This window comes from Guyanagaster necrorhizus, assembly GCF_019112545.1.
Source record: "Guyanagaster necrorhizus MCA 3950 unplaced genomic scaffold BT62scaffold_8, whole genome shotgun sequence".
Classification (NCBI taxonomy): domain Eukaryota; kingdom Fungi; phylum Basidiomycota; class Agaricomycetes; order Agaricales; family Physalacriaceae; genus Guyanagaster; species Guyanagaster necrorhizus.
In genome coordinates this window covers 821,901-847,723 of record NW_025064887.1, presented here as the reverse complement: position 1 = coordinate 847,723, position 25,823 = coordinate 821,901, and the positions used below count along the sequence as shown (strand labels likewise).

At 46.7% G+C, this 25,823-nt stretch overlaps 14 protein-coding genes and 1 non-coding gene across 15 annotated transcripts in view; 7 read left to right on the top strand and 8 right to left on the bottom strand.

The window, feature by feature from the left end:
- Positions 1–1,646, top strand: part of BT62DRAFT_979903 (GMC oxidoreductase) — a gene marked incomplete at both ends in the record, with an annotated part of 7,202 nt that extends 5,556 nt beyond the window's left edge. The window contains 7 exons of the mRNA XM_043189475.1: positions 26–134; positions 190–336; positions 423–533; positions 637–733; positions 772–874; positions 925–1,143; positions 1,196–1,646. Coding sequence (XP_043041656.1) covers positions 26–134; positions 190–336; positions 423–533; positions 637–733; positions 772–874; positions 925–1,143; positions 1,196–1,646 — 1,237 coding nt within the window. The remainder of the gene's footprint in view (positions 1–25; positions 135–189; positions 337–422; positions 534–636; positions 734–771; positions 875–924; positions 1,144–1,195) is intronic.
- Positions 1,647–2,701: 1,055 nt separating this feature from the next.
- Positions 2,702–5,229, bottom strand: BT62DRAFT_947107 (AMP binding protein). The gene is made up of 11 exons (XM_043188010.1): positions 4,903–5,229; positions 4,512–4,852; positions 4,437–4,457; positions 4,375–4,383; positions 4,012–4,276; positions 3,882–3,961; positions 3,457–3,829; positions 3,245–3,347; positions 3,074–3,195; positions 2,991–3,021; positions 2,702–2,941 (listed from the first exon to the last, which is right to left on the bottom strand). Exons 1-11 carry the CDS (start codon positions 5,183–5,185, stop codon positions 2,872–2,874), a joined length of 1,698 nt encoding a protein of 565 aa, XP_043041655.1. The 5' UTR covers positions 5,186–5,229; the 3' UTR covers positions 2,702–2,871.
- Positions 5,230–5,428: 199 nt separating this feature from the next.
- Positions 5,429–5,521, bottom strand: BT62DRAFT_t54. Its single transcript has one exon. It is a non-coding gene; the product is annotated as a tRNA-Ser (tRNA).
- Positions 5,522–5,613: 92 nt separating this feature from the next.
- BT62DRAFT_918591 (uncharacterized protein) lies at positions 5,614–6,616 on the top strand (the record flags this gene model as incomplete). Its single annotated transcript, XM_043184093.1, has 4 exons — positions 5,614–5,736; positions 5,800–5,882; positions 5,990–6,108; positions 6,165–6,616. 4 exons carry the CDS (start codon positions 5,614–5,616, stop codon positions 6,614–6,616), a joined length of 777 nt encoding a protein of 258 aa, XP_043041654.1.
- Positions 6,617–7,203: 587 nt separating this feature from the next.
- Positions 7,204–8,392, bottom strand: BT62DRAFT_756008 (uncharacterized protein). Its single transcript, XM_043182162.1, has 3 exons — positions 8,381–8,392; positions 7,801–8,329; positions 7,204–7,746 (listed from the first exon to the last, which is right to left on the bottom strand). The coding sequence occupies exons 2-3, from the start codon at positions 8,134–8,136 to the stop codon at positions 7,501–7,503; spliced, it is 582 nt and encodes a 193-aa protein (XP_043041653.1). The 5' UTR covers positions 8,137–8,329; positions 8,381–8,392; the 3' UTR covers positions 7,204–7,500.
- On the bottom strand, positions 8,306–8,815 carry BT62DRAFT_930241 (uncharacterized protein). Its single transcript, XM_043185886.1, is given in 5 exon segments — positions 8,306–8,412; positions 8,436–8,448; positions 8,459–8,512; positions 8,543–8,561; positions 8,585–8,815. The coding sequence occupies 5 exon segments, from the start codon at positions 8,690–8,692 to the stop codon at positions 8,343–8,345; spliced, it is 264 nt and encodes an 87-aa protein (XP_043041652.1). The 5' UTR covers positions 8,693–8,815; the 3' UTR covers positions 8,306–8,342.
- BT62DRAFT_890575 (uncharacterized protein) lies at positions 8,793–9,020 on the top strand (the record flags this gene model as incomplete). The annotated part of the gene is made up of 1 exon (XM_043183029.1): positions 8,793–9,020. A coding segment is annotated over one exon (228 nt), but the record flags the coding sequence as incomplete, so codon positions are not given.
- Positions 9,021–9,289: 269 nt separating this feature from the next.
- On the bottom strand, positions 9,290–9,943 carry BT62DRAFT_755982 (uncharacterized protein). Its single transcript, XM_043182161.1, has 2 exons — positions 9,505–9,943; positions 9,290–9,452 (listed from the first exon to the last, which is right to left on the bottom strand). Exons 1-2 carry the CDS (start codon positions 9,728–9,730, stop codon positions 9,361–9,363), a joined length of 318 nt encoding a protein of 105 aa, XP_043041650.1. The 5' UTR covers positions 9,731–9,943; the 3' UTR covers positions 9,290–9,360.
- On the bottom strand, positions 9,792–10,636 carry BT62DRAFT_1074655 (uncharacterized protein; the record flags this gene model as incomplete). The annotated part of the gene is made up of 2 exons (XM_043179038.1): positions 10,344–10,636; positions 9,792–10,228 (listed from the first exon to the last, which is right to left on the bottom strand). Coding segments are annotated over exons 1-2 (591 nt in total), but the record flags the coding sequence as incomplete, so codon positions are not given.
- Positions 10,637–11,140: 504 nt separating this feature from the next.
- On the top strand, positions 11,141–12,037 carry BT62DRAFT_993008 (uncharacterized protein; the record flags this gene model as incomplete). The annotated part of the gene is made up of 3 exons (XM_043190377.1): positions 11,141–11,446; positions 11,519–11,602; positions 11,655–12,037. 3 exons carry the CDS (start codon positions 11,141–11,143, stop codon positions 11,880–11,882), a joined length of 618 nt encoding a protein of 205 aa, XP_043041648.1. The 3' UTR covers positions 11,883–12,037.
- Positions 12,038–12,116: 79 nt separating this feature from the next.
- On the bottom strand, positions 12,117–13,224 carry BT62DRAFT_947101 (uncharacterized protein). The gene is made up of 2 exons (XM_043188009.1): positions 13,140–13,224; positions 12,117–13,080 (listed from the first exon to the last, which is right to left on the bottom strand). The coding sequence occupies exon 2, from the start codon at positions 12,756–12,758 to the stop codon at positions 12,303–12,305; it is 456 nt and encodes a 151-aa protein (XP_043041647.1). The 5' UTR covers positions 12,759–13,080; positions 13,140–13,224; the 3' UTR covers positions 12,117–12,302.
- Positions 13,225–13,257: 33 nt separating this feature from the next.
- BT62DRAFT_986189 (D-lactaldehyde dehydrogenase) lies at positions 13,258–15,084 on the top strand. Its single transcript, XM_043189990.1, has 9 exons — positions 13,258–13,391; positions 13,452–13,510; positions 13,577–13,848; positions 13,899–13,986; positions 14,035–14,095; positions 14,144–14,325; positions 14,378–14,457; positions 14,522–14,762; positions 14,811–15,084. The coding sequence occupies exons 3-9, from the start codon at positions 13,645–13,647 to the stop codon at positions 14,987–14,989; spliced, it is 1,035 nt and encodes a 344-aa protein (XP_043041646.1). The 5' UTR covers positions 13,258–13,391; positions 13,452–13,510; positions 13,577–13,644; the 3' UTR covers positions 14,990–15,084.
- Positions 15,085–16,655: 1,571 nt separating this feature from the next.
- BT62DRAFT_918585 (maackiain detoxification) lies at positions 16,656–18,263 on the top strand (the record flags this gene model as incomplete). Its single annotated transcript, XM_043184092.1, has 5 exons — positions 16,656–16,710; positions 16,767–16,862; positions 16,917–17,476; positions 17,555–17,892; positions 17,951–18,263. 5 exons carry the CDS (start codon positions 16,656–16,658, stop codon positions 18,261–18,263), a joined length of 1,362 nt encoding a protein of 453 aa, XP_043041645.1.
- Positions 18,264–23,360: 5,097 nt separating this feature from the next.
- BT62DRAFT_1074649 (uncharacterized protein) lies at positions 23,361–23,916 on the top strand (the record flags this gene model as incomplete). Its single annotated transcript, XM_043179037.1, has 3 exons — positions 23,361–23,694; positions 23,748–23,787; positions 23,838–23,916. The coding sequence occupies exons 1-3, from the start codon at positions 23,430–23,432 to the stop codon at positions 23,914–23,916; spliced, it is 384 nt and encodes a 127-aa protein (XP_043041644.1). The 5' UTR covers positions 23,361–23,429.
- Positions 23,917–24,125: 209 nt separating this feature from the next.
- Positions 24,126–25,722, bottom strand: BT62DRAFT_755789 (uncharacterized protein). The gene is made up of 6 exons (XM_043182160.1): positions 25,666–25,722; positions 25,486–25,616; positions 25,356–25,431; positions 24,717–25,297; positions 24,496–24,664; positions 24,126–24,447 (listed from the first exon to the last, which is right to left on the bottom strand). Exons 2-6 carry the CDS (start codon positions 25,492–25,494, stop codon positions 24,200–24,202), a joined length of 1,083 nt encoding a protein of 360 aa, XP_043041643.1. The 5' UTR covers positions 25,495–25,616; positions 25,666–25,722; the 3' UTR covers positions 24,126–24,199.
- Positions 25,723–25,823: the final 101 nt, after the last annotated feature.

Below are 25,823 nucleotides of genomic sequence, written 5' to 3'. Positions count from 1 at the left end.
ACTAGCTTTTGACTTTCGACTCCAGACCTGGCTTTCCCTGCTGCGCTACGCAACCTGCTCTCAACAAAAACCCCATCTGTGCCAAACTCTTCGATGCGCTCGAAAATCTGCGCGTTCCGAGAAACTCTGAACCCGTAATCCCTTCACTCTTCACTTCTATCATTTCTGTTATCGATATGTGACATGTAGGGTGGAGGTTTTACTGTCGGCTCCGCATTTGTTTACAACACGGTGGATCCTCGAACAGCGACGCGATCATCTGCAGCAACTGGATATTACGCGCCCAATGCGAAACGGGCAAATTTTATGGTGCTAACAGGGGCCCAGGCTACGAAGGTATGGCATTTTTGTAGGTGCAGCAGGAGTCAAAACGAAAGACCTTCTAGGTCACCTTTGATTTGGAAGATATGAGAGAAGGCAAGAGGAGAGCTATCGGGGTTGAGTTCATGAAGGATGGATCATCTTTATGGGCAGCTGTAACGAAGGACGTTATACTCTCCGCTGGTACTTCAAACCCATGTGAGCTTTGTATAGTTTTTACTTAAGGACTCCACAGGCTCTCTCCAGTCTCCTAAGCTTTTAGAGGTCCGTATCCAACTTTTCGTCGCCATCGTTCCAGTTGGAAAATTCGGGTAGCTTTCTGGCATTGGGAATCCCAAAATTCTTGAGAGGCATGGCGTCAAGACTCTAGTGGACCTTCCTGGTGTGGGCGAGAATTTACGCAAGTGCCAAAGTTCCATTTGTGGTAAGAAATGTCCTGACTGAACATAGAGGATCACGTCATGGCTTTTACCGTTGCCGAGATTGACGCGTCTTTGGAAACAGTAGACGTGCTACTCGATGTCGCCGAAGCGGAGAGACACGCTGAGCTGTAGTAGGTGCATCGACTTGACATGCTCCAGTGTTTTAATCCTTGCAACACAGTAAAGAGCAGAAGGGCCTCCTATCGACACTTCAAGCTCCTGCGTATGTCTTTGTCCCCGCATCAAAGCTGGGTGACGCCCAAGCATGGCGAGATACAGCCAATGTACAATGTGATGCCTACCTCGCCAGTATAGACAATCCTCAACTTCGTGCCGGTCTAACAAGGCAGTACGAGATCCAGAAGCGATGGTTCTGTGACGAGAATCATGCACAGGGAGAGTGAGTCATAGTCTCTACGCCAACGCGAAGTACACTGCAAATCACTTTACAGAGTATCCTTTTACAACGGTCACTTCCCTGTGCTCACGATCCAGCCCAAGCCCGGGAAGCGATATATGACGCTGAACGCTAGCATTCTGCATCCCTTCTCTCGAGGAAGCGTGCATATCCGGTCGAGTAACCCATTGGAGCCGCCGGCTATCGATCCGCAATACTTCTCCAACTCCGTCGATCTTGAGCTTCTTATACATACGGTCAAATTGGCACTGAAGCTCTACGAGACGGAACCGTTGACCGCGCTTGTGAAAAAAGATGGGCTGGTATTTCCGACCAAGGATGACTTGGAAGGTGACGGACTGAAAGCATTTGTCAAGGACACTTGCTCCACGGTATACCACCCGCTCGGGACTGCAGCAATGATGCTTCGAGAGTTAGGAGGTGTAGTAGATAATACGCTAAGAGTTTATGGAACAGACAACCTGCGTGTGGTACGTCGACACTGATTATTCGGGTCGTCGCTGAGTCTGATGATTCTATAGGTTGATATGTCTGTGTTTCCGATGGTGAGTGGATTCGAAGACCAATGTATTTGACTGAGTGCCTTGATAGGAATTAGTGAGTCATACACAATCCAGCGCTTATGTTGTGGGTGAGATGGTATGTAACGGTCTATACCTGAGGCTTTCGCTGACGACTGTCCTTTAGGCTGCTGATATCATAAAGAGAGGTACATAGCGAGATTGTACGAATGTAGAATTTTAAAGTTTTAAGAGATTCATGCTCGACAGATATGTGTATTCCGGTGGTAATTCTCCATCTACATAGACTGTCGCCAGTGAAAGCTTCTAGCACAATTGCAGACGCTAACGTTAATGTAAATGGGTTCTAGGCTCTAAGATTTTCTGAGCTCTCGGCGCTCAACTCTGGTTTAAGGTCGACCACGGAACCCCGGTTGTATCATGCCGCTCTGTACGGTCCCGCCGAGGGTGTCGGGACGTTAGTTTTTGACACAGTAACTTACTATGACCCCACCTGCACTTGAAACCCAGGTTATTCTTCTTGCTAGAAAAATTGGCTGTCGGGACTCGGTATTTGGTTGAGTTAAATAAAATAAATGTTGAGATCCGTAGATCTACCACTCCGGGAAAGCGTGTCATCCTTGTGCAGGGGCCATGCTGTATCGTTCCAATTTTTTCGTATGTCACCCCGAAGGGGACAAGACTTGATACTTTCAACAAGTGGTTAGCTCTAGTGGTTTTGTATTCTTGTTGGATGGCTGGAGCACCGCTCATCCGACCGCCATATTTGGAGCAAGAGCGAACCTGAGTGAACAAAGCGGTGGTATCTAATAAGTAAGATGGGCTGAAATATATTACATCTTCATAAACCAGATTTTGGGGGCTCCGCGCGAGGTTCCGAGATGGCCGAAATAGCCAGCTCATACGCGAACGTTAGGGCATTCTCTCACAGGTTTATGACCAAGCCACAGGTGCTCTCTTCACTCGCATAAAAGCTGCATGACTGTCAAGCTCTATGCAAATGGCTGTAAACTAGAAAGCGGTATGCCTGTTGCTCTTGCCGTTATAGAAGAGCCACTGTCCATTTGCTGATGGGCCTCCGAGATGAACGCGCGCGTAGAACTCTAAGGATTATTGCCACTGGTGCAAAACGAGACATACGCTAAACAGGTGATAGTTCCCACGCGGAATGTAGTTAAGAAGACAAGTATCATAGCCGACTGCGTACCTCCTTCTTCGCCAGATCACGCAGCTGCCGCCGAAGAATCTTGCCCGCAGCACTAAGCAGTATTCACATTAACGGGTGGAACATACAACCACTAAGCTCACCTTTTAGGTATGATATCAATTGTCACGACGCCTATGACAATCGTTATTCTTTGAAAATAAAATCGAAAGCTTTGGAAACGCACCTCCGCGCAAATACTTGTGCTTAGCTACCTTTGATTCCATCCATTTGGCTATCTGAGCCCCAAACTCAACTTTCTGTGTGTCTGTCCTCAGTTTTTCGGGATGTGTAGGTACAACATATGCTCTGGCATGATCATTTAGTAGAATACGCTAGGAAAACGTGGAGGATTTACCTAGGTAGCTCCGTAGCCTGTGCGGCGTCTTCAATACCAATCACAGCTACGTCGGCCACTCCCGAATGACTGAGAAGTACACTTTCTAGCTCTGCCGGAGGTACTGAAAGAGAGAGGGTAAATTTATATGAACACGTATTGTTTCGTGCAAGACTTGCCTTGAAATCCCTGGATGGAATTGTCAGCCTGGATTTGAGAATACCCGTTGAAACCAGATCTCACCTTATACTTAATTAATTCCTTCACTCTATCCACGATGAAGAAATACCCCTCATCATCCCTGACAGCGATATCGCCCGTCTTTAACCAGCCGTCCTCCGTGATGGTGTTGGCAGTCGCGGTCGGGTTGTTAATATATCCCTTCATCACAATAGGCCCTTTGATCCACATCTCTCCTGTCTGTGCACCACGCCCATCTTCGTCAACAATTCTGGATTGCAAGTTGGGTAAGAGCAAGCCTATACTCCCCGCTTTCCGTGTTGCATCAGCCGGGGGTAGCAGATGTGTCACGGGTGAAAGTTCAGTCATACCGAAACCTTGGATGACCGACGCATTCACGTTGAGTGACGGAAGTCGCGCCGTGACCTGCACATAGGTTCAGCAAAGAAGGCGGAGATGGGAATGATTCGCCACCCACTTGGTTCGTCAATTCAGGGCCCAATGGAGCTGCTCCGGACGTCAACAACTTCAACGACGAAAGGTTATATTTCTCCACCACTGTAGATACGAGTAAGGCACTCCAATTTTCGAGAATGCGACAAACTTACATGGATGCCGAGAGAGGAATACCGCTATGGGCGGAACAAGCATAACTATTTGGATCTTATACTTCTGGATGTCCTCGCAAAAGTGCAGTGGGTCAAAGCGCTGTTGGATGAAACTCGTATGACCAAGTTTTTGTGTGAGAAAGAGAATGATGACAGCTCCATAGATATGATACATGGGTAGGAAACCGAGATGCCTGTTCCCGGAGCCATGAGTCCACACTGCGGCCAGCATGTCGATCTCCGAAGTAAGATTTTGATGTGTTGTCTAAGAATAGAGTTAGTCCAGGACATATTTACTGACTCAACAAGTCTTTCGAAGTAAGACAGCTACGAGCGTGAAGATACGAAAGGGTCTGGGCTTACCTCAACGCCCTAACGGATCTTTAGTATTTGATGAAAGATGCACATCAAGGGACTAGACGCACCTTCGGTTTCCCGGTTGTTCCCTATGCCATCATTGAGAATTTTACTAAATGCCGTAATGGAAGGTCGGCGCTTACTGAGCTATAGCACAACAAGGCAGTCTCATGTGCACGTTCCCCATCAAATTTTACCTCCTCTTCCAATGAGCCGACTCGGAGTAAATCTTCCATGTGCAGTAAAGACGACGTGCGAGGAGCATCTGGACCACCTGCCCACTTGAGGCTCTTGCCAAGAACGATAATTCTGGCAGTCGCCTCATCAGCTCCCACACCAATTTCCTCGAACATCGCGCGCACAACAGGCAGGCTGTCTTCGGTCGTAAATATCCGCCGTGCCCGGCTGTCTGTGTATTGATGTGCAAGTTCATGGCTGGTGTAAGCATTGTTGGCCAGCGTGCATCTTAGACCGGCGGAAATTGCTGCAGCAGCATTCAGCTGTATAAGTTTTGTATACGCGTGGAGTACGCACCGCCAAGAAGGACGACAGGATACGCGAGTGCATTGGGTGAGAACAGGAGAATCGTATCCCCCAGCTTCATACCGTGATGTTGAAGACCATATCCAAGAGAAAGACACAGGGAGCGCAGTTTCTCTCTAGTCAAGACAGTCCCAGTGACGGAGTCGACGAAGACAGGTAAATCAGCAGAGTGATCACCAATGAGTTTACCATCCTTGCTCTTCTGCAGAAGATGAGTGAAAAGGGAGTGATTGACGATGGGAATGGCAGGGAAGGGGGAGCTGTAGACAACCATTCTGTTTGCCTATGAAACTTTTCGGGCGCCAGCCTTTATAGTTCAGAAAGCATCATGTCTGATATTTAAATGTCCGGGCCGGAAGAGAATTGAATGGCCGACGCCAAGGTACATATATTAAGTTGGGAATCATTTGCGGTAGCAGACGACTGTCCCCCACATGCAACCTTCCCAAATCAAAATTTCGAATCTGCAATTCAGCGAAGGAGAGAAAAAGAAAAAGATAAAATCGATAGCCAAGAGCGACACCAGCAGGATTTGAACCTGCGCTCCCAAAGGGAAACAGATTGTATTAAGCATTCGAATCTGTCGCCGTAACCACTTGGCTATAGTGCCACTGAAATGTCAGTGATTCGGTGCTATATAATGAATGGGTGGGACGTGTCACGCGAACCACCTGTTTTTGTTCTTTCTTCCGATCCTTCACCATGCCACGCAAAGAAACCAACACGAGCACCATCACCGCTCAAGCCCAACAGGATGCCGTCTCAGATGGTATCGAAAGCTTTGAGCTGCCCAAAAGCTTGATAACCAAAATCGCTCGGTCTGCAGTTAGTCTGGCCATCACTTTCACTTACCTCTTCGCTCAGTGAATCTCAATCTCTTCCTAACAGATCCCCGAGAACGCGAAACTTCAAAAGGAAACCATCTTATCCCTCGTAAAAGGCTCCACAGTATTCATCAATTATCTCGGTAGGTTAGTCTGACACGGTACAACAACGCGTTCTAACTGATATTTGCATTGATAGCTGCTACGCAAGTACACTCATTTTTACGCGTCTTATCCTATCTCATCGTCTTCAGTGCTCATGATGTCGCTCTATCTAAACAACATAAGAGCATCAGCGCAACAGACGTCCTCCGTGCCCTCGAAGTAATGGAGCTGGGTGATCTAGTACAGAATCTTCAGCAGGAGTTGCAAGGTGTGCTTCCATCGGCACTGTCTTCCTCGTCTTTCCCTTAACTTTGAGTATTTCAGTATATCGTGAGCTCAGTAAAACAGACAAGACCAAGCGGACCACATCCTCTGCCGCTCCAGCTCTTCGCACCACCCCAGTCCTCAAGCTCGTCGGTACAGGGTCTCTCTCTGCTCCAGCACCACTCGGTCCTACTATCAAAATCAAAGGAAAAGAAAAAGCCTCTACGCCATTCACATTTACACCGTTAGGACCTCCCCCTTCAGAATCAATATCGACGGGTCCCGTAGCTATGGACGTAGATCAAGAGGTGATAGAAGAGGAAGAAGAGGAGATAGTAGAGGAAGAGGAAATTGCCGATGAAGAAGAGCAAGACGAGGATGAGGAAGAAGAGCTACAGGATACCGTCGCGCTCGAGGAAGAGGAACTCAGAAAGGATGCAAAGGGGCTGGATGATAATGTTGGTGCTCATCGTCCTGAGGCGCTACAAGATGATGATAAGACGATAGAGTGATGAGAATTCTCATTCTCAAATCTATTATATTTGTTTGTAAGGTGTCCTCCTGTATCGTTATTCAAATTTCGATTTTCTTGAAATGCTTCTACCCAGACCTTTACGTCGTTGCTACGCGCACTCTCTTAAATTGCTCTGCGACCTATTCACCAATGACTGTTAAAATTGATTCCATGAAATGGCAGGGTTCTTCAATTCTCCTCCTTCGTTCCGCTCACGTGTCACTTGCTCACATCTCTCCAGCGATGGACGTAGAATTCGGTTGGCCTTCATTCGTAAAGGACTTTTAGCTATAATGTCTATAAACCCTGCTTCTATCGCAGCAGATGCAGTTAAGTTGCGTCAGTGCTAGACGTTTCTAAATGGCTCTTGAGTCATTAATCCGTCTTCAAAATAGTTGCAAGCATCTTCCCGATCCCGAGGATTCGTCTGGCCCATGGTTCAGGGAAATCGTCCTCCGTCGGAGATCGTGGAGCCTCACGAAAAGTTTCAGAGGACTTTGCAGTCCTTGTGGCACTTGGGTTGGACGTACTGTCAACAGATGAAGGTAAGCGAAGGGATTGTCTATGGAAAAATGTATTGTGAACCGGAGCAAAGCCCCCGGTAACACTAAAGAGAATGCGATTTATACAACAAAGATTAACGATACAATGTAAGATTCATGAAAACGAAGGTGGGGTGATTGGCAAGGAAGGTTTTGTTATCCGTCTCCGACGCGTCATCCGAGATGTCTATATCTGGGGCGTCTTGCTGACCATCGAGAATTCGAAGGACTTGGTCGTCATCTACTCCAGCCCGAGGAGTTGGGTGTAGCGCATATCCTCTGCGATGGCTTTGTTAAACGGAGGAAAAAACTCCACATACGGTGACTGAGAATAGTCCCATCATTCCGTTGCTACACTGGCGCAAATGTCGTAGCAGGTGGGATGGTAGCAATTGTTCCATGGCAATGGCTTCAACACTTTCAGAGGTTCCCTCGACCTAGGATGGGCCGTTTCTGGCAAGATGTGAACGCACATCGAAGGCCGAGCATGCTGAGGTTTGCGAGGATGAGGCTTCGTAAGACCCTGTCGCACTGGCCGAATGTCAATAACGTGGTATTTATTGTCCTTATTAACGCGACCTTCAATCTACAAAGCGGGTCTTTAATCTATGAGATAGAAGCAAGCAGCAAGAAGACGCACCATCAAGCAGGAGCCAGCATACATCCTATCTTGTAAACCATGCAGTTTTTGCAACATAAGATCATCATCTCCATCACAATGCACTTCCATCGTTGCAGCGATATCGATAGAAAAAAAGAAATACTGACTCGACGGTGGGACGACTAGAGACATACCAGTGGGGAGAAAAGCGTCACCAGGGAGCGATAAGGGTGACAGTGAGGGTGAAGGGGAGATGACCGGCAGCTGCGACAAATAAATCAAGCATCTTATACGATCTTCAGGGTAGCAACGGAGAAACAATCTCGAGACAAAAAAGAGGACAAAGGAATGCAGCAGCGTGAGAAAATGATCCATGAAGTTCCATCGATGAATTTGATTTGTACCCTCGAGTACCAAATAGTAATCCTAGCATCCGAGGACTCTTCCGATCCTGCATGCTAATACCCATATCCTGCATACCAGCATCGATGTCTGCAGATTCGTCTTCGTCCTCGTCTTCCACCACGACGGCGGCCCATCAGTCTTCACCATCACCTGCCTCATCAAGCTGCGATTTTCATTCACAAGACGAACCGACGACAACGGAAAGCATACGCACCTCTCGTTTCTCCTCTTGCTGCGTCTTGATCCGACTGATGGGTACGATGGTCCCGAAACCCCGATTGTGAATGTTGTCAGTGAGAAACACGCACGCAGCCAGAATAGGTGCGCACCAATTCCTCAAGCTCGCTTTCCTCTTCGCTCGGCTCGCCCATCTCGCGCTGGAGGTCGCGATATTCGTTCATGCGGCGTGGATAGATTCATAGCCAACGTTCCTACGCAGCGGCATAGGTCGAATCCTAGGTACTGAAGGCAGCAGGTGCGGGAATCTGGGATCCCGAGGTAGAACCGTAGGCGTCACTGCTGACATTTTAGCTGCTGAGCATATTCCCGATATGGATAGGCCCTCCAGTGAGCTGACACAAATACAAAACTGTTAACACTGCCACGCTGAACTGTATATTTATATTGTCCCCTTCGGGGTGACATACGAAAAAATTGGAACGATACAGAGAAGATTAGCATGGCCCCTGCACAAGGATGACACGCTTTCCCGGAGTGGTAGATCTACGGATCTCAATATTTATTTTATTCATTCCAGTAGTAAATCTACATTAATGCAATTTTCTACATGGACAATCACCCTTACGAGGAGGGCATTTGTTCGGCAGACCCTCTGGCAGGTCGAAAAGGACTGATCCATAGCGCACAAACTGATACTTCATGATTCTGAAAACAAAGAGAAGAATTCGACTTGAGGGGATCACTTGCTCTTGGAGAAGATCCAAGTCTGTGTATAGGTGCGACGGATCAAAAAGAGACCAATTCTTTTTCGAGCTCCTCGGAGCCTGGTAGGTGGTGTAAATATAAGGCTCGGGATTAACTTACCTAACTAGAACTCAGGAAAGTTTAAAAAGAAACAGTGATGGGAAGAGTCAAAGAGAGTGTGAGTTGTACAATATAATTAGTGATGCATTGTGTATGGTATGAAATTCTCGAAAAACGAAAGTGAAGCGAGAGTCTATCCTGCAGACTAAATCATGATAACTTGGTAGAGGACTTATGCCCCTTAACAAACTCGACGAAATTCGTGATTGCGCGTCGGAAGAGCGACTTCACTCTCCATTTTCCTTGAAGCAAAATTCAATGGAGGCCGCGGCTCTCAAATGTACAGATACTTACCTTTCCGAGTAGGCACCGGCACTTGGGGAGACTCCTCCGACAATGAGTCAAGTGCATGCGAATCCGGGGAGTCAGGGCTCAGATCCTCTGTTGAAATACCAGATGCCGTCGACAGTAGACTATATACCATGGAAAAGTTGTCGGGAAGAGGTTCGTCCTCAATTGGTGGATCCTCTGGCGACTCATAAACCACCGGCCCGTATCGCTCAAGTTGATACTCCTCCATATTGCTGGACAGACCAATGGTTCAGGAGAATGATAGGCAAAAATTAGAGAGGATCCTTTACTCTTGAAAAAGATCTCGGTCTTCCCATAGCTGCGAAGGATCAAATACTTCTAGTACATTTGACAGCACATATTCGATACGCAGGACAGGCATAAAGATATCATCCTCTGGCTCATCGCAGCCGGGCATGTTGGCTAAGAATGTTTGTCCGGTTTGACTATCGGTCTCCGACCGGTTGTCTGTATCTGGAGCATCTTCTTGACCGTCAAGAATTCGAAGAACCTGATCATCGTCTAGTCCAGACCGAAGGAGTTGGTGATAGCGCCCATCCTCTGCCAAAGGTTTGATGAGCTGGGGGGAGAAACGAGCCCTTAAACGTGGTGACTGAGAGTAATCCCGCCATTCCGTCGGGATACGGCCATAGAGGTCATAGCAGGTGGGGTGGTAGCAATTGGTCCGCACGGCAATGGCTTCGACAGCTCCAGAGGCTCCCTTGACCTAAGATGGGCCGTTTCAGGCAAGTTGGGAATTTATTATCCTTGTCAATTCGGCTTTCGACCTGAAGAGCAGCTTTTTAATGGGTAAGACTACAACGAGTAGCAGTACAACGCACCTCCACACAGTAGCCTGCATACATTCTATCCCTCAGAGCATCTAATTTTTGCAGCATAAAGTCGTTACCTCCGTCACAATACATCTCCAGCGTTGCAGTGACATCGATGGAAAAAGCGAAATAATAACAGGAAGGTGGGACGATTTGGAGGTTCATATCAGCGGACGAAAGGAGAGCAATGAGGGTGATGGGGGAAGGAGTGATACCTGGCGAAGCATACTTATATGGTCTTCTAGGTGGCCAACGAATTCGTAGTTAGAAAAAAAAGAGGACCAAAAGAAGATGAAGGGAAAACATCATTATCATTAGCGTGCGAAAGTGCTCGAACCTGGCCCTGGTACCGTATTCTCTTTGCTCAACCTTTGCTTCCTAGAGCCGAAATAAAAGAAACCTTATCTATTATGAGGTCAATGAAACCTTGGTGACAGCGGCTCTCGTATAAAGTAGAGGAATTCCGTCTTTCACTGGCTATAAATTCATCTCGCCGACTTTCTCTCAGCGTTGAGCGCTCTTACACTCTCTCGTAGCTTACAGGCCTAGCGCCCACCTTTAACAATCTTTTCCTCCGACAATGCTTTTTCATTCCGTGTTATCTAAGGATAACAATCCCACTACGCCGCTCAGTGTACCGAAACCTTCGTCAGTCAGGACTCGGAAAGCTCCCCAGCATTACCCAACCTTCAAACGCGGCCAGATCTGCATAGTCGAGGAGACGATCTTCACTCCGCTCTGCGTAGCTTTGAATAAAATCGAAGGATCGCTAGAAACTCGGACAGGTTCCTCACTGGCCACTAAAAATGGCAGTGTCGTCCCCGTTTCTTCTGGGCCCAAACGAAGACCCTGCATTATTATGGATCCCCCACCTGACCACGACAACAAAGGCCGCCGGAAAAAAAGGCCATTTTATCTGTGTCATGGCCACATTTTCATCGTCTGAGGGCCAGTACGAGCGCCTTGGAAAGCTTCTCCAGCGATTTGTCATCCCTATTGAACCAAATGAACAACTTCTTCTTAACTCGGATATGTACGCATTGAAGATCTACCCAGCTTGTCATAATCCTCAGCAGTGGGCTATCTCTATTATCATATTTATGGAGTTGCCTGTGAGGGCTTACACTTCTCGCGATGGCAAAGGCCGATGACTGTCCGCTGCCGAGTACGACAGACTGTCCCAGTACTGTATCAATCAGTGGGCTTCTTGGGAGAACGATACACGGGAAATTGAGGGCTTAAAGCAAGAGATGTACGATGGGCTTGTGGTGAGTTTTGTCTCGTTGGTGTTATGTATTTCAAACTAACTAACTCTCCAAGGACTGGAAACCTGACCGAAGTAATAGCGACAACGCATCGATATACTCGTGCCCTTCCAACACATCTGCATTTTCTATCAACAGTATGAAGTCGTTCTATACCCAACATCCACTCTGTGGAAGCATTGCAACATTGCAAACCATCTTTGAATCCACCACTCCTACATATCCTAGCTTCACCCTTGACGATTTCCCACCTCCGCCTTCAAAGGTCTGCGCCGTATACTAAATGTATCGTTCCATCCACCCGCGTTATTTGTGGTGCCCATGTTCCGGCTGACCGTGAGCCGGGAGCCGTTATCTCCTACATTCACCTGTATCGATCAATTGAAGTATGTATATTACTAGGTAATTTGTATCTTTACACAAACTTGTATTAAATAGACATTAATGGATTCAAAGCACGTAAAGATGTTACAGGTTCCCAGACAAATTCCCTTGCCCTTGCACGGACAAGCGAGAGAGCTTATAGGGAGCATTGTAGGTTTTGCCACAGGAGCTACACTGGATGACTACCTTTTATGCAAATACAATAAAAATGGAGACAAATGAGTACGTCTCGATTAGCTGTGTATGTTTTAAGTAAATACTGCCTTATAGTCTACTGAACCAGGAGTTCAGCCCATCATATACCAGAAAGACGATCCTACTACTGGGCACCGCTCTCACGACAGTCATGCAACCCTCGAATTCCGTGTGTAGAGTACATCCTCGTAGCTGTCCGATAAAAAGAGGTCGCCTCCTCTGTAATCTTTTTCCCAACCTGCGAACGCAACTCCTCCTCTGTCTGCATCGCATTTTTCACGGTATCGGCAGGATATAGCGCCAGTACGCATGCCGCGCCTGAGATGGCCCTAGAGACGGCTGACTCCCACGGCAGAAGTTCACCAGAGATATCCTCACCCAGTCTTCGCGTCTTTAACTCGGACGCAAGCCATTCTGTGAGGACGAACCATGACGCAGTGCTACCTGTTTTGCAGAGTAAAGTCCCAGTGTAGCCCAACCAAAGCCCTCGGACACAGTGAGCCTGTACGACGGTCTTGATAATGGACATGGGGCCAGGTAGACGTCGACGATAAGCCTCTACCTCTGCAGGCGTAGACATTGTCCGCGCAAGAGTAGATAGTAGGGAACGAGATGAGGATGGAGATGACAGTATTGGTGAAAAGGCGTCTCCATCTCAGAGCGGCGTCCAGGTGCGAACACGACCTCCTTGACGAAAATAGGTACTTGGGGTAGATGGGATCCGATTTCACGCCAACGCGTGAAATCATCGTCGGACGAGAAATTGGCGGTGAAAAGGTATCGTTGTGACGCCGCGCACCATGATTTCAATACACATGAAGACGCGAGTAGAGAGACCTTGTCTCCCCTGTTGTTTTCGACAATGGCCTCTATTAACTCAAGGGGAAATTGGAATCCGAGTCCTGCTAGTAGAAGCGCCCACATAAATAAGTGTACCTCACTGGCATTCATCATCACGCACCGCCCTGAGCAGAAGATTCAGCCATTTCTTTCTCTGACATCGCACGTAGCGCTGACGCTGGGCGCTCAACGGGCGCAAGATACTGATTCAGAAGCAGATCACGTCGATCACGTGCGAAGCGTACCTTTGTCACTAACTCTCATGGGACCGGTGGATCGTTTTTGCATCGCAGAATGGAGCGCTGATTTGGAGAACAGCTCGTTGTAGTGAAGCGACCTAGATGGTTAGAATTTCTGTGGTAGTATGATCAAGGTGTGATATTTATTGCTGTGTCCTCTTCTGGTTTTCTGATATGTGGTTTTCCGAGGTAAGGACGCTCTGCACCAATAGTGTCGGCAGCTTCTTATGCCCTCCAGAGCCTTCACTTTTTGGTGAGTACCATGCCAGAGTCTTTTTTTTTTTTCAGAGCGGCTTATTCAGTTTGTTTGGTCATTTAGTACATAATCCGTTATGAATCCAAACTATATATATACGTTTTCGCCGCCATTGCGTCCCCCAGCTCCCTATGCCATCAATTAGTTCTCCCAGCAAAGTTCTCGTCTCCGGTGCAAATGGCTACATCGCAACATGGATTGTTCGTGCCCTTTTGGAGAGAGGTTATGCGGTGCGAGGGACGGTGCGCAGCCTAGTGAAAGGCGAGCACTTGAAGAACACCTTCAAGTCATATAGCAACCAGCTGGAAATTGTTGTGGTCGATGATATCACCAAGGTGTGTGTCTATCGTTCTCTCTGATAAACAAGTCCTGACGTCTAAGATAGGACGGGGCCTTCGATGAAGCGGTTAAGGGTGTAGATGCGATAGCTCATACGGCATCACCTGTGCAGTTGAGCGTGAGCGACCCCCAAGGTGTGTCCTTCGCTCCTGGCCCTCGAGTTATTATCTCATTAACTTCAGAGCTGATCCTACCTGCTGTGAAGGGCACAGTAGGTATGCTGACCAGTGCAGCCAAATATGGGTGCATATGTTCTTTGATTTCATATTATTGCCATTCAACTTCGCACAGATCATCTGTACGACGTATCGTCGTCACATCTTCATGTGCTGCAATTATGCGGTCGGAGCCGGAGACCATTACCTTATCGGAAGTCGATTGGAACGAGCAATCGCCAAAGGAAGTAGAGGAGAAAGGCCAAGATGCGTCGGCTTTTGCGAAATATCGCACGTCCAAGGTATTAGCTGAGAAAGGTGCCGTAGTCTTTGTCCTGGATGAGGTGCACGTACTGATGTCGACTCGAAGCTGCTTGGAATTTCTATGAAACACAGAAATCGGAGCTTCCTTGGGACCTGACCATGATAAACCCACCATGGGTGTTTGGGGTGAGTGGTCGCCAAAGACATCTTTCCAGCGCGCATCGGATATCTCTATAACTTCTCTTATCAGCCCTTCATCCATGACGTGCCCTCCCTCAATGCCCTCAACACCTCTGCAAAACTGTGGTACAACGTCGTAGCTCAGATGGACAAGGGTGGATTGTCCTCGGATGCAATCCTTACACAGCCAGGGCACGGTTGGGTGGATGTCCGCGATCTCGCCGAAGCTCATGTCCTAGCATTGGAGGTCGAAGCTGCTGGTGGTGAGAGGATTATCATATCAGCTGGCTCTTGCGTGTGGCAAGACTTCAGTATGTCCTTATTTGCGCCTGGTAAACTAGGCTGATCTATATATGCAGTCAATGCGGCGCAGTCTGTTTCGACATCTCGCACTCTCCCCAAGGCTGTCCCTGGCGATACCAGATATGCGATTGTATTTGACACGAGCAAGGAGAAGAGGTTGCTTGGGTTGAAGTTCAGGACCATGGAGGAAACTGCGAGAGATGTCTTGAGTGATTTTGACAGACTCGAGTGGTGATTAAGAGGCACATATACTGTTTATCTATATGTCTGAATTCACAGCTTCCCTGCACCAGTCATTTACTTACCTGCTGAATAAGTATCTATTCCCAGTCACCAGTCATCAATTTCTCGTTGAGTGGTGCTGCTCTTGTCTCTCCTTTTCGAATCAGGCATGGATTGAGGGGCCCTCTATGCTTACGATGCGAAGAGCGTCAGAGGGTTATTGGCCCGAGTAGCCGGCGAGTCCTTCTGCAACCCAAAATGCAGACTCTTACGTTCTCATCTCTCTTTGTCCCAACACCTTGTCATAAAGGCAGCTAAACCTTCTATGAGCCTCTCATAACATGAATATACTTCCCACAACAAAGAACTTAGGCCGAAAAAGCCCAGTCAATGACTTCCCTGAAGCCATCTCAATAACCGCTCACCAACCCAACCGACGTTGCCGAGCACGATAAATGCTAGGAAAAGATGAAGTCAACAGTCAAATGACTAAGAAGGGAGTATGCTGACACCTCTGTACGCGCTTCTGCAGACCTGTGCCGACGTGGCAACTTGAAGGCTCATCGATGATCGATGTCAGTTTCCACTGTTCATTTCGGTATTTCGGTAGCGGAGTGCTCCAAAACCATTAGCGCCTACACGTTATAAAAGGATTTAAATAACTTTGCTCGAGCTTCTTCCTTAGAGGTCCTCGGAGGGGCTCAATATATGTATACGTACGTCGGTGCAGGTGACTACAGGAGAGCGATATCGGTGAGTGCTAACAAGTAAACTTGGTTTTATCTTGAACTGGCAAATCAGATAAAACAAACTGTGGGGGTGTAATATATACCGCCGCTGATACACGCTAATAAATCCGAGAACTCGAACAATGTAATGTTTATCAAAAGAACCGCTGGGTTTCTAGACCATCGATGTTCATCCTTGTCTCCCTTAACCGCAGTGGTTCGGGCAATAGCTCACGTACGTAGGTCTTACTAGGAGTCATACCGATGAGTGACCGTCCACCAATAGATAAGTAGCAGAAATGGAGCGCTGCGACTTCTACCTACATATATCCCCTCAAGGGGCCCGCCGAATGTCAGTCGACGTCATTTCCAGCCATGCACCATACTTCCATGATCTTCTGGGGCTTCTTAAAATGTGTTACGCGTGAAGGCTTACAACTTCGGGACTTGCAACGCCGAGGCGAGTTCCGTTTTGTTATACAATTGACGATGTGGAAATACCGCTAGTGCTTCAAGAACAAGCACCAAAGTGCCAATCCTTGTTTTCATATCGAGGCTATGAATCCTGCTGAGGACCCATTTCTAGTCAATATCCAGATTGTCTTTGACTTTTGTTCATTTGGCTTCAAACCGGCTGGGGACCAACTACTCGCAGATCAAAGGATTTTTTGGAGCTAGGTTATTCATCAACAACGTATCATGGACAATGCTTTTTGGGGCAAGGAATTCCGACACTGTGTTCTATGGATGTATCTTTAGCTGTACCCATCCCCATCTGAAACTCGAACGCCGCAATCCGAGCGATATTTCGCATTCGACTTAGTCAATCTTATTTATCTTTCTCCCCCGACAGTCCGAAACTATGCATGATTCTACGATATAAAGTTCGCGATACATTTTCATGGACATCCATACTTTTCAGCCAACATCCCAGTTGTCTCTCCTCTCATCATGGCTGAAAACATGGTTCGCGAACCGCTCTCCCGCATAGACATCCTCATTGCAGGTCGGTTCAGACCCTTCAATAGCACATCCTCTGCAAAGCTGATAACTCTCGTGTAGGTGGGGGCCTTGCAGGGTTAACCGTCGCCATCGAATGTTATCGCAAAGGTCACAATGTTCGCGTTGTCGAACGTCGACCTGGTCTCGATCCCTTCGGTATGTGGCTCAAATACGTGTAACTTCTCAAACCTCACACGCACGCTCTTCTAGGTGATTTAATCGCCATCCAGCCCAGCGCACTATGCACTATGCGCAAGTGGCCCGGATTCGTGGACCAGCTCTATGAAAACCAATTCGGACCCGATGTCCACATGTACAAGTTCGATGGGACCCTCATTGGGGTATTCCCTAGCTTGTGTGACTATGACCCGAGTACTGGCGAACGTGCCGTCACTCTCAGTCGTCTGGAGCTCCATCGTGCGTTGCACAAGTACGCAACTTCACTCGGGATTTCCATCCAGCATGGGATCAGCGTCGAACACTACTCCGAGACCATCGATAAGGGTTGTGCTATCCTTGCTGATGGCACCAAGCTTGAGGCGGATCTCGTCATCGCTGCAGATGGCGTGGGAGGTAAGGCATGGAGTATCGTCAGTGGGAAGAAGGAACAGCCTATCAGCAGCGGCTACGCAATCTATCGAACGACCTTCCCACTTGAGCACGCAATGAATGATCCTCTGCTGGCGAAGGTGTACGAAGGCAATGGCTCCCATGCATCGGCTTATATAGGCCCCAATTCACACATAGTGACCGGAAAGAACAAAAATATCGTTTGCTGGATGATGACCTACCTCGCGAGTGCTCTCTTTTGATTATCCTGGTCCCATTCTGATAGCATGCCATACTAGGACAATGGCAATGCCACCGAGGACTGGTCAAAGACCCAGAGTTCTGACTCTGCGCTTAAATACGTGAAGGACTGGAGTCCGTTCGTCCCAGCTCTCATTAACGCGGTGCCCAACAAGGAAGTCGTTGACTGGAAGCTTATGTGGCGTAACCCGCAACCCAAGTGGACCTCCCCGATGGGTCGAGTTGCCCAAATCGGAGATGCTGCGCATAGTCTCCTTCCTACTAGTGGCAGCGGCGCGACCATGGCTATGGAGGATGGTTTTACTCTCGCAGCTTGTCTTCACGTCGGTGGAAGGAATAACATCCCTTTGGCTGTTCAAGTTTACAACAAGCTGCGGTTCGTTCATAGAATTCTTTTCTTGCCGTTCAGTACTAATGTGTTTCATTATATTTAGGTTTGAACGCGTCTCTTGCGCACAAAGGATGGGATTCAAGACGCGTGAAAGTTGGCATCACACGGATTGGGATGCTGTCTCGAAGAACCCCCAGCTAGTCGGCAAGGTCATCGGTAACTGGCTAGCGAAGCACGATTCAGAGAAATATGCATACGACAATTATGCTGCGTGCGCGAAGCACATAACGGAGGGCACACCTTTTGCTAATACCAACACTCCTCCAGGCTACACCTACGAACCGTGGACAGTCGAAGATTTATTAAAGGCAGCAAGGGAGAAGACTGATGTTCAGGATGCTGGTGATTGGTCTTGAGTTACCAGCATATGTTGTCCATAGAAATTAAATCATTTAACGCGTCTTTCATGTTATCCCGGCTTGAACAGCCTCAGATTTTCTCTGTCTGGAACTCGACTACTACTGCGACTGCGTTGCGTCTTTGCGTGAATAAGGCCCAAGTTTGAAAAGATAAGGCTGCATGGCTACCCAGCAGATCCTTTTTCCTTAACCTACTGATTCCTTATTGTTGGGATAGCAATCCCGAGCGAGTACGAGAACGTACTCGAAGATACGATGCCAGTCTGTGGCAGCTGACTTGGATCGTGATCCGGACTTATTTAGTATCTCGTAGAAAGATCTCGAAGTAATACAAAATGTATTTAAGTAGAATGTTTCTCTCTCGAGAGGCTAATTCTAGTTCTCTGTTACATTACTCTGCTCTCTACTTACAACAGGTTATGGGCCCCAGCCATAACTGAACTTACGTCGCTACTCACTTCGCACTCTTTTGTACTTTACGTACACACGTAGAACCGCATGGATAGCCAGTCCGTGTATAGAATTGACCCCCTTAAGGGCCCGGAAAATTATCCAACATGGAAAATCAAGATGATCGATATCCTAACCGATTTAGGACTGATTGATTATGCAGATGGAAGCATTCTGGCCCTGGCAGACATGACACTGGTGGCAGATTGGAAGAAGAGTGATAGGAAGGCTCTTTCAACAATAAGATTGTGGGTTTCTGATGGCCTGCTGGTATATATTGCTGGTTCAAAGACTTCAGCAGAAGCCTGGAAAGCTCTGGAAGATATGTATGAGTCTAAGGGACCCATGGGAATTGTCCTTGTCAGAAGGAAATTCTTCAGAGCTCAGTGCAAAGAAGGAGGAAACATAGAGGAGCATATTAGGACTTTGAGGTCCTATCAGGAGGAGCTGGCATCCCTTAAGCAGAAAGTTGAGGAGGAGGACTTCTCTATCACACTGCTTACATCACTCCCAGAATCATGGAATTCATTCATCTCATCAGTGGATACTGCTGACTTGAAAGATTCTTACAAGTTGATTTCCCGAATTCTTCAGGAGGACATTCGACTAAAGGAAAAGACTTCTGATCGGACTATGACACTTGCAGCACATGGCAAGAAGTCCAATTCAAAAGTCATATGTTACGGATGTGGGGAAACTGGTCACATCAGAACAAATTGCCCAAATGGGAAGAAGAATTCCGGAAAGTCATGGAAAGGAAAGGGAAAGGGCCAGACTCAGGCACATATTGCCAAATCGGACTCAGAAGAAGATGACTACGTATTTTGTGCAACAGACGTCGCACTTACTTCACTCTCAGGAGTATCATGGCTAGGGGACTCTGGCACTACCAGACATATAGTCAAAAATAGATTATATTTTTCTGACTATGTTGAAACCCCAGGACATGAAGTCATTGGTGTAGGCAAATCCAAAGGCTTGGAAAGGGGAACTGTCAAGATTAAAATGGTTGAAGGGGAAAAGATCACTCCAGTCACACTAAAAGAGTGTATCCACTGCCCTGATGCACCATTCAATCTTATGTCGGTAGGGCGCATTACAGATGCTGGATTTGAACTCAGATTCAAAGAGTCCAGAATGGATATTATCTCACCACATGGCAAGATAATCAGCCATGGAGATAAAATATCAAAGCTGTACAGCCTTGACATCATTGTTCCAGAAATAACCCAGGCCCATACTATGAAATCAGCCTGATCATGGCAAAAGTGGCACAAAACATTAGGCCACTTAAATATGGGATCAGTAAAGAGACTATTTAGGAAGAAAATGGTCAAGGGGATGGATATAGATGAGTCAGCCAAGCCTCAGACAGATTGCATAGCTTGCATAAAAGCCAAACATCATACCAAGCCATTTCCACAGGAAGCCAAAAGGGACTATACTGAAATAGGGGAAATGACATTTTTGGATCTATGAGGGTCAGCCTGAACTCAGGGTATCCATGGTGAAAGGTATTACATAAGCTTCACAGATGGAAAATCCTGAAGGACAATGTTGTATTTTTTGAAATCAAAGCAAGGTATGGAAATTCAAAAGAAGATCCAGCAGTATCAAAAATACATCAAAGTCCACAAAGGGAAGGATCTGAAGTTTATGAGGATTGACAATGGAAAGGAATATGTCAATAAAGAGGTAAAGGAATACCTCCAGGATAATGGCATACAGTTGGAATTGACTGCAGCATACTCTCCATCTCAAAACGAAGTTGCTGAGAGAATAAATCAGACTCTTATGGAGCATGCACATGCCATGCTAGAAGAACATCACTTACCGAAGTTTCTATGGCCCGAGGCAGTGGCATATGCCACATATTTGAAGAACCGATCACCAACCAGGGCTATCAAGAATGATTTAACTCCAGAAGAAGTGTTTCAGGGTATGAAACCAGATATTTCGGCACTTCAGGGATTCGGAGTAAAGTGCTGGGTGTTGCAGCAAGATAACAAGAGGTCAAAACTGGACCCAAAGTCAAGGGAATTTATTTTCACAGGTCTTACAGATGAATCCAGGGCCTGGAGATATTATAACCCTCAAACCAGGCAGATTCAGACCTCAAGAAATGTTATATTCCCTGAAAACAACACTACAGAGCCTATAGACACTGACTATATAGTCTCCCACCCTTTGTCACTCGAGGGGGAGTCAGAGAGCAAAGTCGAGCAGACTCCAGATGGAAATGATGGCATTTCAGACGATTCCATGGATGCCAGAAATGCCGAACCAAAAAGGAAAATAGCCCCTGATGTGTCATCAATCAAATCAAATTTCCCAATATGGTATAAGAAAGTGATCGAGCCACATGACAAATCGGTCCGAATTGCATCAAAGACTCAACCGAGTTACCGGACACTTCATAATCCAAGTGTATGAGCTGTGAAAACATCGGAACAACAGCATACCTCAGAAGAATCATCTTTGGAAGCCATAAATATTGCAATAGACTATGCATGCATTGGGGAAACTGCAGATAATCTCAGTGATGAGCTATTAAGCCTTGAAGAAGCCAAAACAAGGCCAGACTGGCATCATTGGAAGAAAGCAATGGATGAAGAATACAATCTATTGACTTCTCTAGGCACATGGCAACTGGAAGAATTACCCAAAGACAGATCACTTGTGGATTGCAAGTGGACTTACAGATTGAAAAGGGATGGTGATGGGAAAATCACCAGGTACAAGGCCAGACTTGTTGCAAAAGGATTTTCACAGGTATCCAACATTGATTTCTTCAAGACATATGCACCAGTTGTCAGGCTGGACACATTCCGCCTACTCATGGCAATTGCTGCTCAAAGAAACCTAATCATTCATGGAATGGACATTGTTGGAGCTTACTTAAATGGTAAACTCAATGAATCCATTTACATGGCATAGCCACCTGAATATTCAGATGAGAGTGGAAAAGTGGCACACCTCAAATTAACATTGTATGGACTCAAGCAATCTGGCTGAGTTTGGAATGACAAATTAAATGCTACATTTTTGGGACTTGGGTACATCAGATTGATCAATGATCAATGTGTGTACATCAGACAAATGAGTTCTGGTCCTATAATCGTAGCTGTACATGTCAATGACATGACACTGCTTGCCTCAGATGATGAAACCATGTCTAAAATGAAAGAAGAGCTTAAGAAGAAGCTAAATGTCACAGACATAGAGGAGATTCAATATATATTGGGCATGAAGATAGACAGGAATAGGGACAAGAGCACTATCACTCTATCCCAGAAGGCATATATTCTCAAAGTACTTGAGCGAATGGGCATGAATGACTGCAAACCGGTCAAAATGCCTATGGACTCAAATGTACGGCTAGAGAAAATTCCGACAGAAGATCCACGAGGCATTGACACAGCCACCAGGCAATATTACCATACTGGTGTCAGATCACTAATGTATGTGGCCAATGGATCCCGGCCCGACATTGCACATGCTGTCACCAAATTAAGCAAGTATGTGCAGAATCTGGCTGCTGAGCATGTCACAGCCTTGAAGCGAGTTTTCCGCTATCTGAAGGGAACTCTAGACTTCGGAATCACATATGGAGGGACTATGGATGAGCTGATACCTTATTCAGACTCAGACTGGGGAGAAGACAGAACAGATAAAAGATCAACATCTGGTTATGTCTGTACCTATGCAGGGGGAGCTGTTACTTGGAGTTCAAAGAAACAGCCCACCATAGCCTTATCCACTATGGAAGCAGAATATATGGCCCTTGCACACACAACCTGGGAAGTAATTTGGCTACGAGCACTCTTAACCGAATTAGGATTGCCACCTTACGAAGCGACAACTATTTTCATCGACAATCAATCAGCAATCAAATTCACCGAGAACCCTATATTCTATGCTCGATCGAAGCATATAGACATACGGCACCACTTCGTTCATGAGCACATGACTTCAAATGAAGTCAAAGTTCAGCACTGCGCATCAGAAGAGAACTTAGCGGATATATTCACTAAAGGCCTACCAAGACCATTACATGAGTATCTATCTGCAGATATTCTAGGAACTCAGAATTGAGGGGGAGTGTTGGGATAGCAATCCCGAGTGAGTACGAGAACGTACTCGAAGATATGATGCCAGTCTGTGGCAGCTGACTTGGATCGTGATCCGGACTTATTTAGTATCTCGTAGAAAGATCTCGAAGTAATACAAAATGTATTTAAGTAGAATGTTTCTCTCTCGAGAGGCTAATTCTAGTTCTCTGTTACATTACTCTGCTCTCTACTTACAACACTTATCTTCTGTATCTGAAGTACTATCTGCCACCTAGAGGTATTTATTTTCAATTGTAGTAGTTTGTTATCGCTCATTCCTTCAACGAAATCTCTTGAACTTTGGTTGCCAACTTCGTCCCGAGTTTGTTGACAGGATTTCCCGGTTTCATTCATATATATCAAATGTCGATGTGGTCGCAATGTCGACGATATGTTGCACAGATATATCATAGTATTGCTTTCAACCACGCAATACAAGAGCTGACGGCTGATTCCAATAATGGCAGTGGGCAGCAGTGGGCCCAAGACGCGTGACGTCACACCACGCACTTGAAGTGTACCACGAGGAGCGCCAAAGTGTGTGGTAAGAGTATCTCCTTACCTTCTTTAAATTTAGCCCAGGATCCTACTGCAACACAACATGCAGCCTTGTCCCTCATTTCTGCCCATTCTCTCGTCCTACCTCAAGGTACTTCCGTGGTGTCTATGGCTATGTTTTCCCAAATCCATAAGGTCCTCCATTTACCTCCGTCTAGAAAAGTGGTACGACGTTGGAGAATGGAGTGTATGGCATCTTCCTTTCAGTCTGATCCTCAAACACACTCAGGATCGGCCCCCGGAGATCGAGGCGAACAACATCAAGTTCGTCCGCGAAAATACGACTGTTCCTGTCCCCCGTATTCTTAGTTCGTGATAAGTAGTATCAGAAGAAGAGTTTCGGAACATGCAATTCCCACAGAAGGGACGATAACGGGTCGGTCGACACGGCGGTCGCATCTGTGATATAGATAGGTCATCCTTTACAGCAATGCTTTATGGTACCTTCCAGGCTTCCAACGGGTAAAATTGTGGATATCCGATCCCTCCGTTCTCCCCAAAATTATGGGGCGTCGTCTTGGTTCAGCTAGCTTGAGAAATGACTCTTGAAGCCAGCACCCTCGGCGTATTACACTTGAATGTATGAAAACAGAAGCAAGTGAGACAAGACTGCTTTTAATTGTGAACGGATCACGGTCACGTTGAGAAGGCAGAACAGAATTTCAGCAAAAAGGTGGGAAGATACGGTCACGGGATAGCCGAGGACTCCTGTCCAACTTCTCATTGGGTATTTCCCACACTGTCATTCAAGAAATTTATTCTAATGCAAATAGAATAGTGGAGAGTAAACTACGTGTATATCAGCTAAGAAACTCATAGCCACGGTACGAAAGGCACAATTCTCGTTGTGCCGTTATTCCAATCCTCCACGCGTTTCTGACTGACTGTACTCAGAGTGGATCTACCAGTACCCACGAAACCCAAGGAAAGACTCTGAACTACAACCTCAACCAAAGTCATGTACCACTCTCCGTACAAATCCATCGTGTTCTCTTTGGTGTGATCTATGTGTCGCCAACCAAGGGAGTCCACTTCATTCCAAAAAGACAAGTTGGTCTCATCTGTGAAGCAAGTTAGAGAAGGAGGACAACTGAGATAGCGATACCTACCTGATGTCATGATAACATGCTCATCCGATATTCTGATACCATGCTTAATATACAACTCCTCCTGTACCTCCTTGACCATGTCCACATACATACTCAGCGGCGAGAAGCAGTTAGGATTTTTCTCGCATGAAACCTGGAAATCACCATGCCTCACATGCACCGAGATAAACTGTATCCCTTCAGCATTGATATCACAATACGAACCAGTGATTCATACTCACTGGAGTATCATGCTCGACGCCCAAGGCCCTTCTCACATAACCCTTAGCTATATCCACCACGGATGAGGTAAATCTCATATACTGCCCTACAAATCTCCATGCAGGAGACCAGCGGCTTTCCCATCCCGAATCGTTTGGACCAGCCACGGTAAAGTACATCAGATCGAAACAACTGAGGTGTTCATCGGGAGGCAAAGGCTCGCCTTTGCTATTAGGAAAAGAGGCATCTTCTCGAGGAGCCGAGACATCAGTATATATCAGAGAGGATATAGGATTAAAGAGAAGAAACCAGTCGTAAGAGTCGTCCTCGGACGAGCGGCGAGTATTAAGCGGAACAGGTGTGTAGGAAACGTCAAATCCCAGGCGGGATGTCAAGGCGTCAGCTTGACGCGGTTTGCGCTCATGGAGATTGCTGGCAGCCCAGGTTGACCAGCAACCTAAAGACTCGCGTTCCCCAGACGAATTCGACGAAGCTGCGGTATCCTTAACATCGGACCACTCAACGACCGAAAGGCGCAGTTTGTTACGGGCGAATGGTAGGTTAAAAACATCGCCAAAATGTAGGATTCCGGCACTAGCCTCTAGTATGCAGGAAAATGTCAAAGAAATATTTCAACAGGAAGGGATATTACGACTTACGTACGTGGTCAAAGGGCGCAAAAGGGGGGAGTATGGCTATCCTATCCGACAAAATGCCGAGATATATGAGGTTAACCTAACATAGATTCCGAATCAATGCAATAGAAACCATTTCTACACGGGCACTCACAGTACTCATAAATTGGTTCGCTGCATTTTCATGCAAGATCAGGTCAGCGCTTAAAATAAAGGTGTTTTTGAGCTCACTGAAACCACCGACGTTCCAGGATGAAACGTAGTAGTAGTCAGGAAATAGATTATCTTGTCATAATTGAACACAGATTTCCAAAGGATGGTACAAACCACTCACCTCTAAATCTCTCTGTTGGAGACCCCTTCAACACTGTCGATGAATCCCACGACTCGACCACAGGCAGCACTACGGATTTGTTCTCGTCATATGGCTGAAAAGGTGCTTGCCGCTCGATGCGTCTGTGGAGTAGATTATAAAGGTCTTGATAAAAAAGG

Excerpts from the sequence above, each read along its gene's own strand:
- BT62DRAFT_756008 (XM_043182162.1), bottom strand. The coding sequence starts at position 8,136 with ATGGATCATTTTCTCACGCTGCTGCATTCCTTTGTCCTCTTTTTTGTC. Across the intron at positions 7,747-7,800 it reads ATGCTGGCTCCTGCTTGATG|ATTGAAGGTCGCGTTAATAA; the intron begins GTGCGTCTTCTT and ends CCCGCTTTGTAG.
- BT62DRAFT_947107 (XM_043188010.1), bottom strand. The coding sequence starts at position 5,185 with ATGGTTGTCTACAGCTCCCCCTTCCCTGCCATTCCCATCGTCAATCAC. Across the intron at positions 3,022-3,073 it reads GCACAAGTATTTGCGCGGAG|GCGTCGTGACAATTGATATC; the intron begins GTGCGTTTCCAA and ends CGATTGTCATAG. Across the intron at positions 2,942-2,990 it reads ATTGATATCATACCTAAAAG|TGCTGCGGGCAAGATTCTTC; the intron begins GTGAGCTTAGTG and ends AATACTGCTTAG.
- BT62DRAFT_947101 (XM_043188009.1), bottom strand. The coding sequence starts at position 12,758 with ATGTCTACGCCTGCAGAGGTAGAGGCTTATCGTCGACGTCTACCTGGC.
- BT62DRAFT_755789 (XM_043182160.1), bottom strand. Across the intron at positions 25,298-25,355 it reads TGCGCCCTTTGACCACGTAC|AGGCTAGTGCCGGAATCCTA; the intron begins GTAAGTCGTAAT and ends CCTGCATACTAG. Across the intron at positions 24,448-24,495 it reads GCATGTTATCATGACATCAG|ATGAGACCAACTTGTCTTTT; the intron begins GTAGGTATCGCT and ends CTTGCTTCACAG.
- BT62DRAFT_930241 (XM_043185886.1), bottom strand. The coding sequence starts at position 8,692 with ATGTCAGCAGTGACGCCTACGGTTCTACCTCGGGATCCCAGATTCCCG.
- BT62DRAFT_755982 (XM_043182161.1), bottom strand. The coding sequence starts at position 9,730 with ATGGAGGAGTATCAACTTGAGCGATACGGGCCGGTGGTTTATGAGTCG. Across the intron at positions 9,453-9,504 it reads GCCGGTGCCTACTCGGAAAG|GAAAATGGAGAGTGAAGTCG; the intron begins GTAAGTATCTGT and ends TTTTGCTTCAAG.
- BT62DRAFT_986189 (XM_043189990.1), top strand. The coding sequence starts at position 13,645 with ATGCCATCAATTAGTTCTCCCAGCAAAGTTCTCGTCTCCGGTGCAAAT. Across the intron at positions 13,987-14,034 it reads GAGCGTGAGCGACCCCCAAG|AGCTGATCCTACCTGCTGTG; the intron begins GTGTGTCCTTCG and ends CATTAACTTCAG. Across the intron at positions 14,326-14,377 it reads CAAGGTATTAGCTGAGAAAG|CTGCTTGGAATTTCTATGAA; the intron begins GTGCCGTAGTCT and ends GTCGACTCGAAG.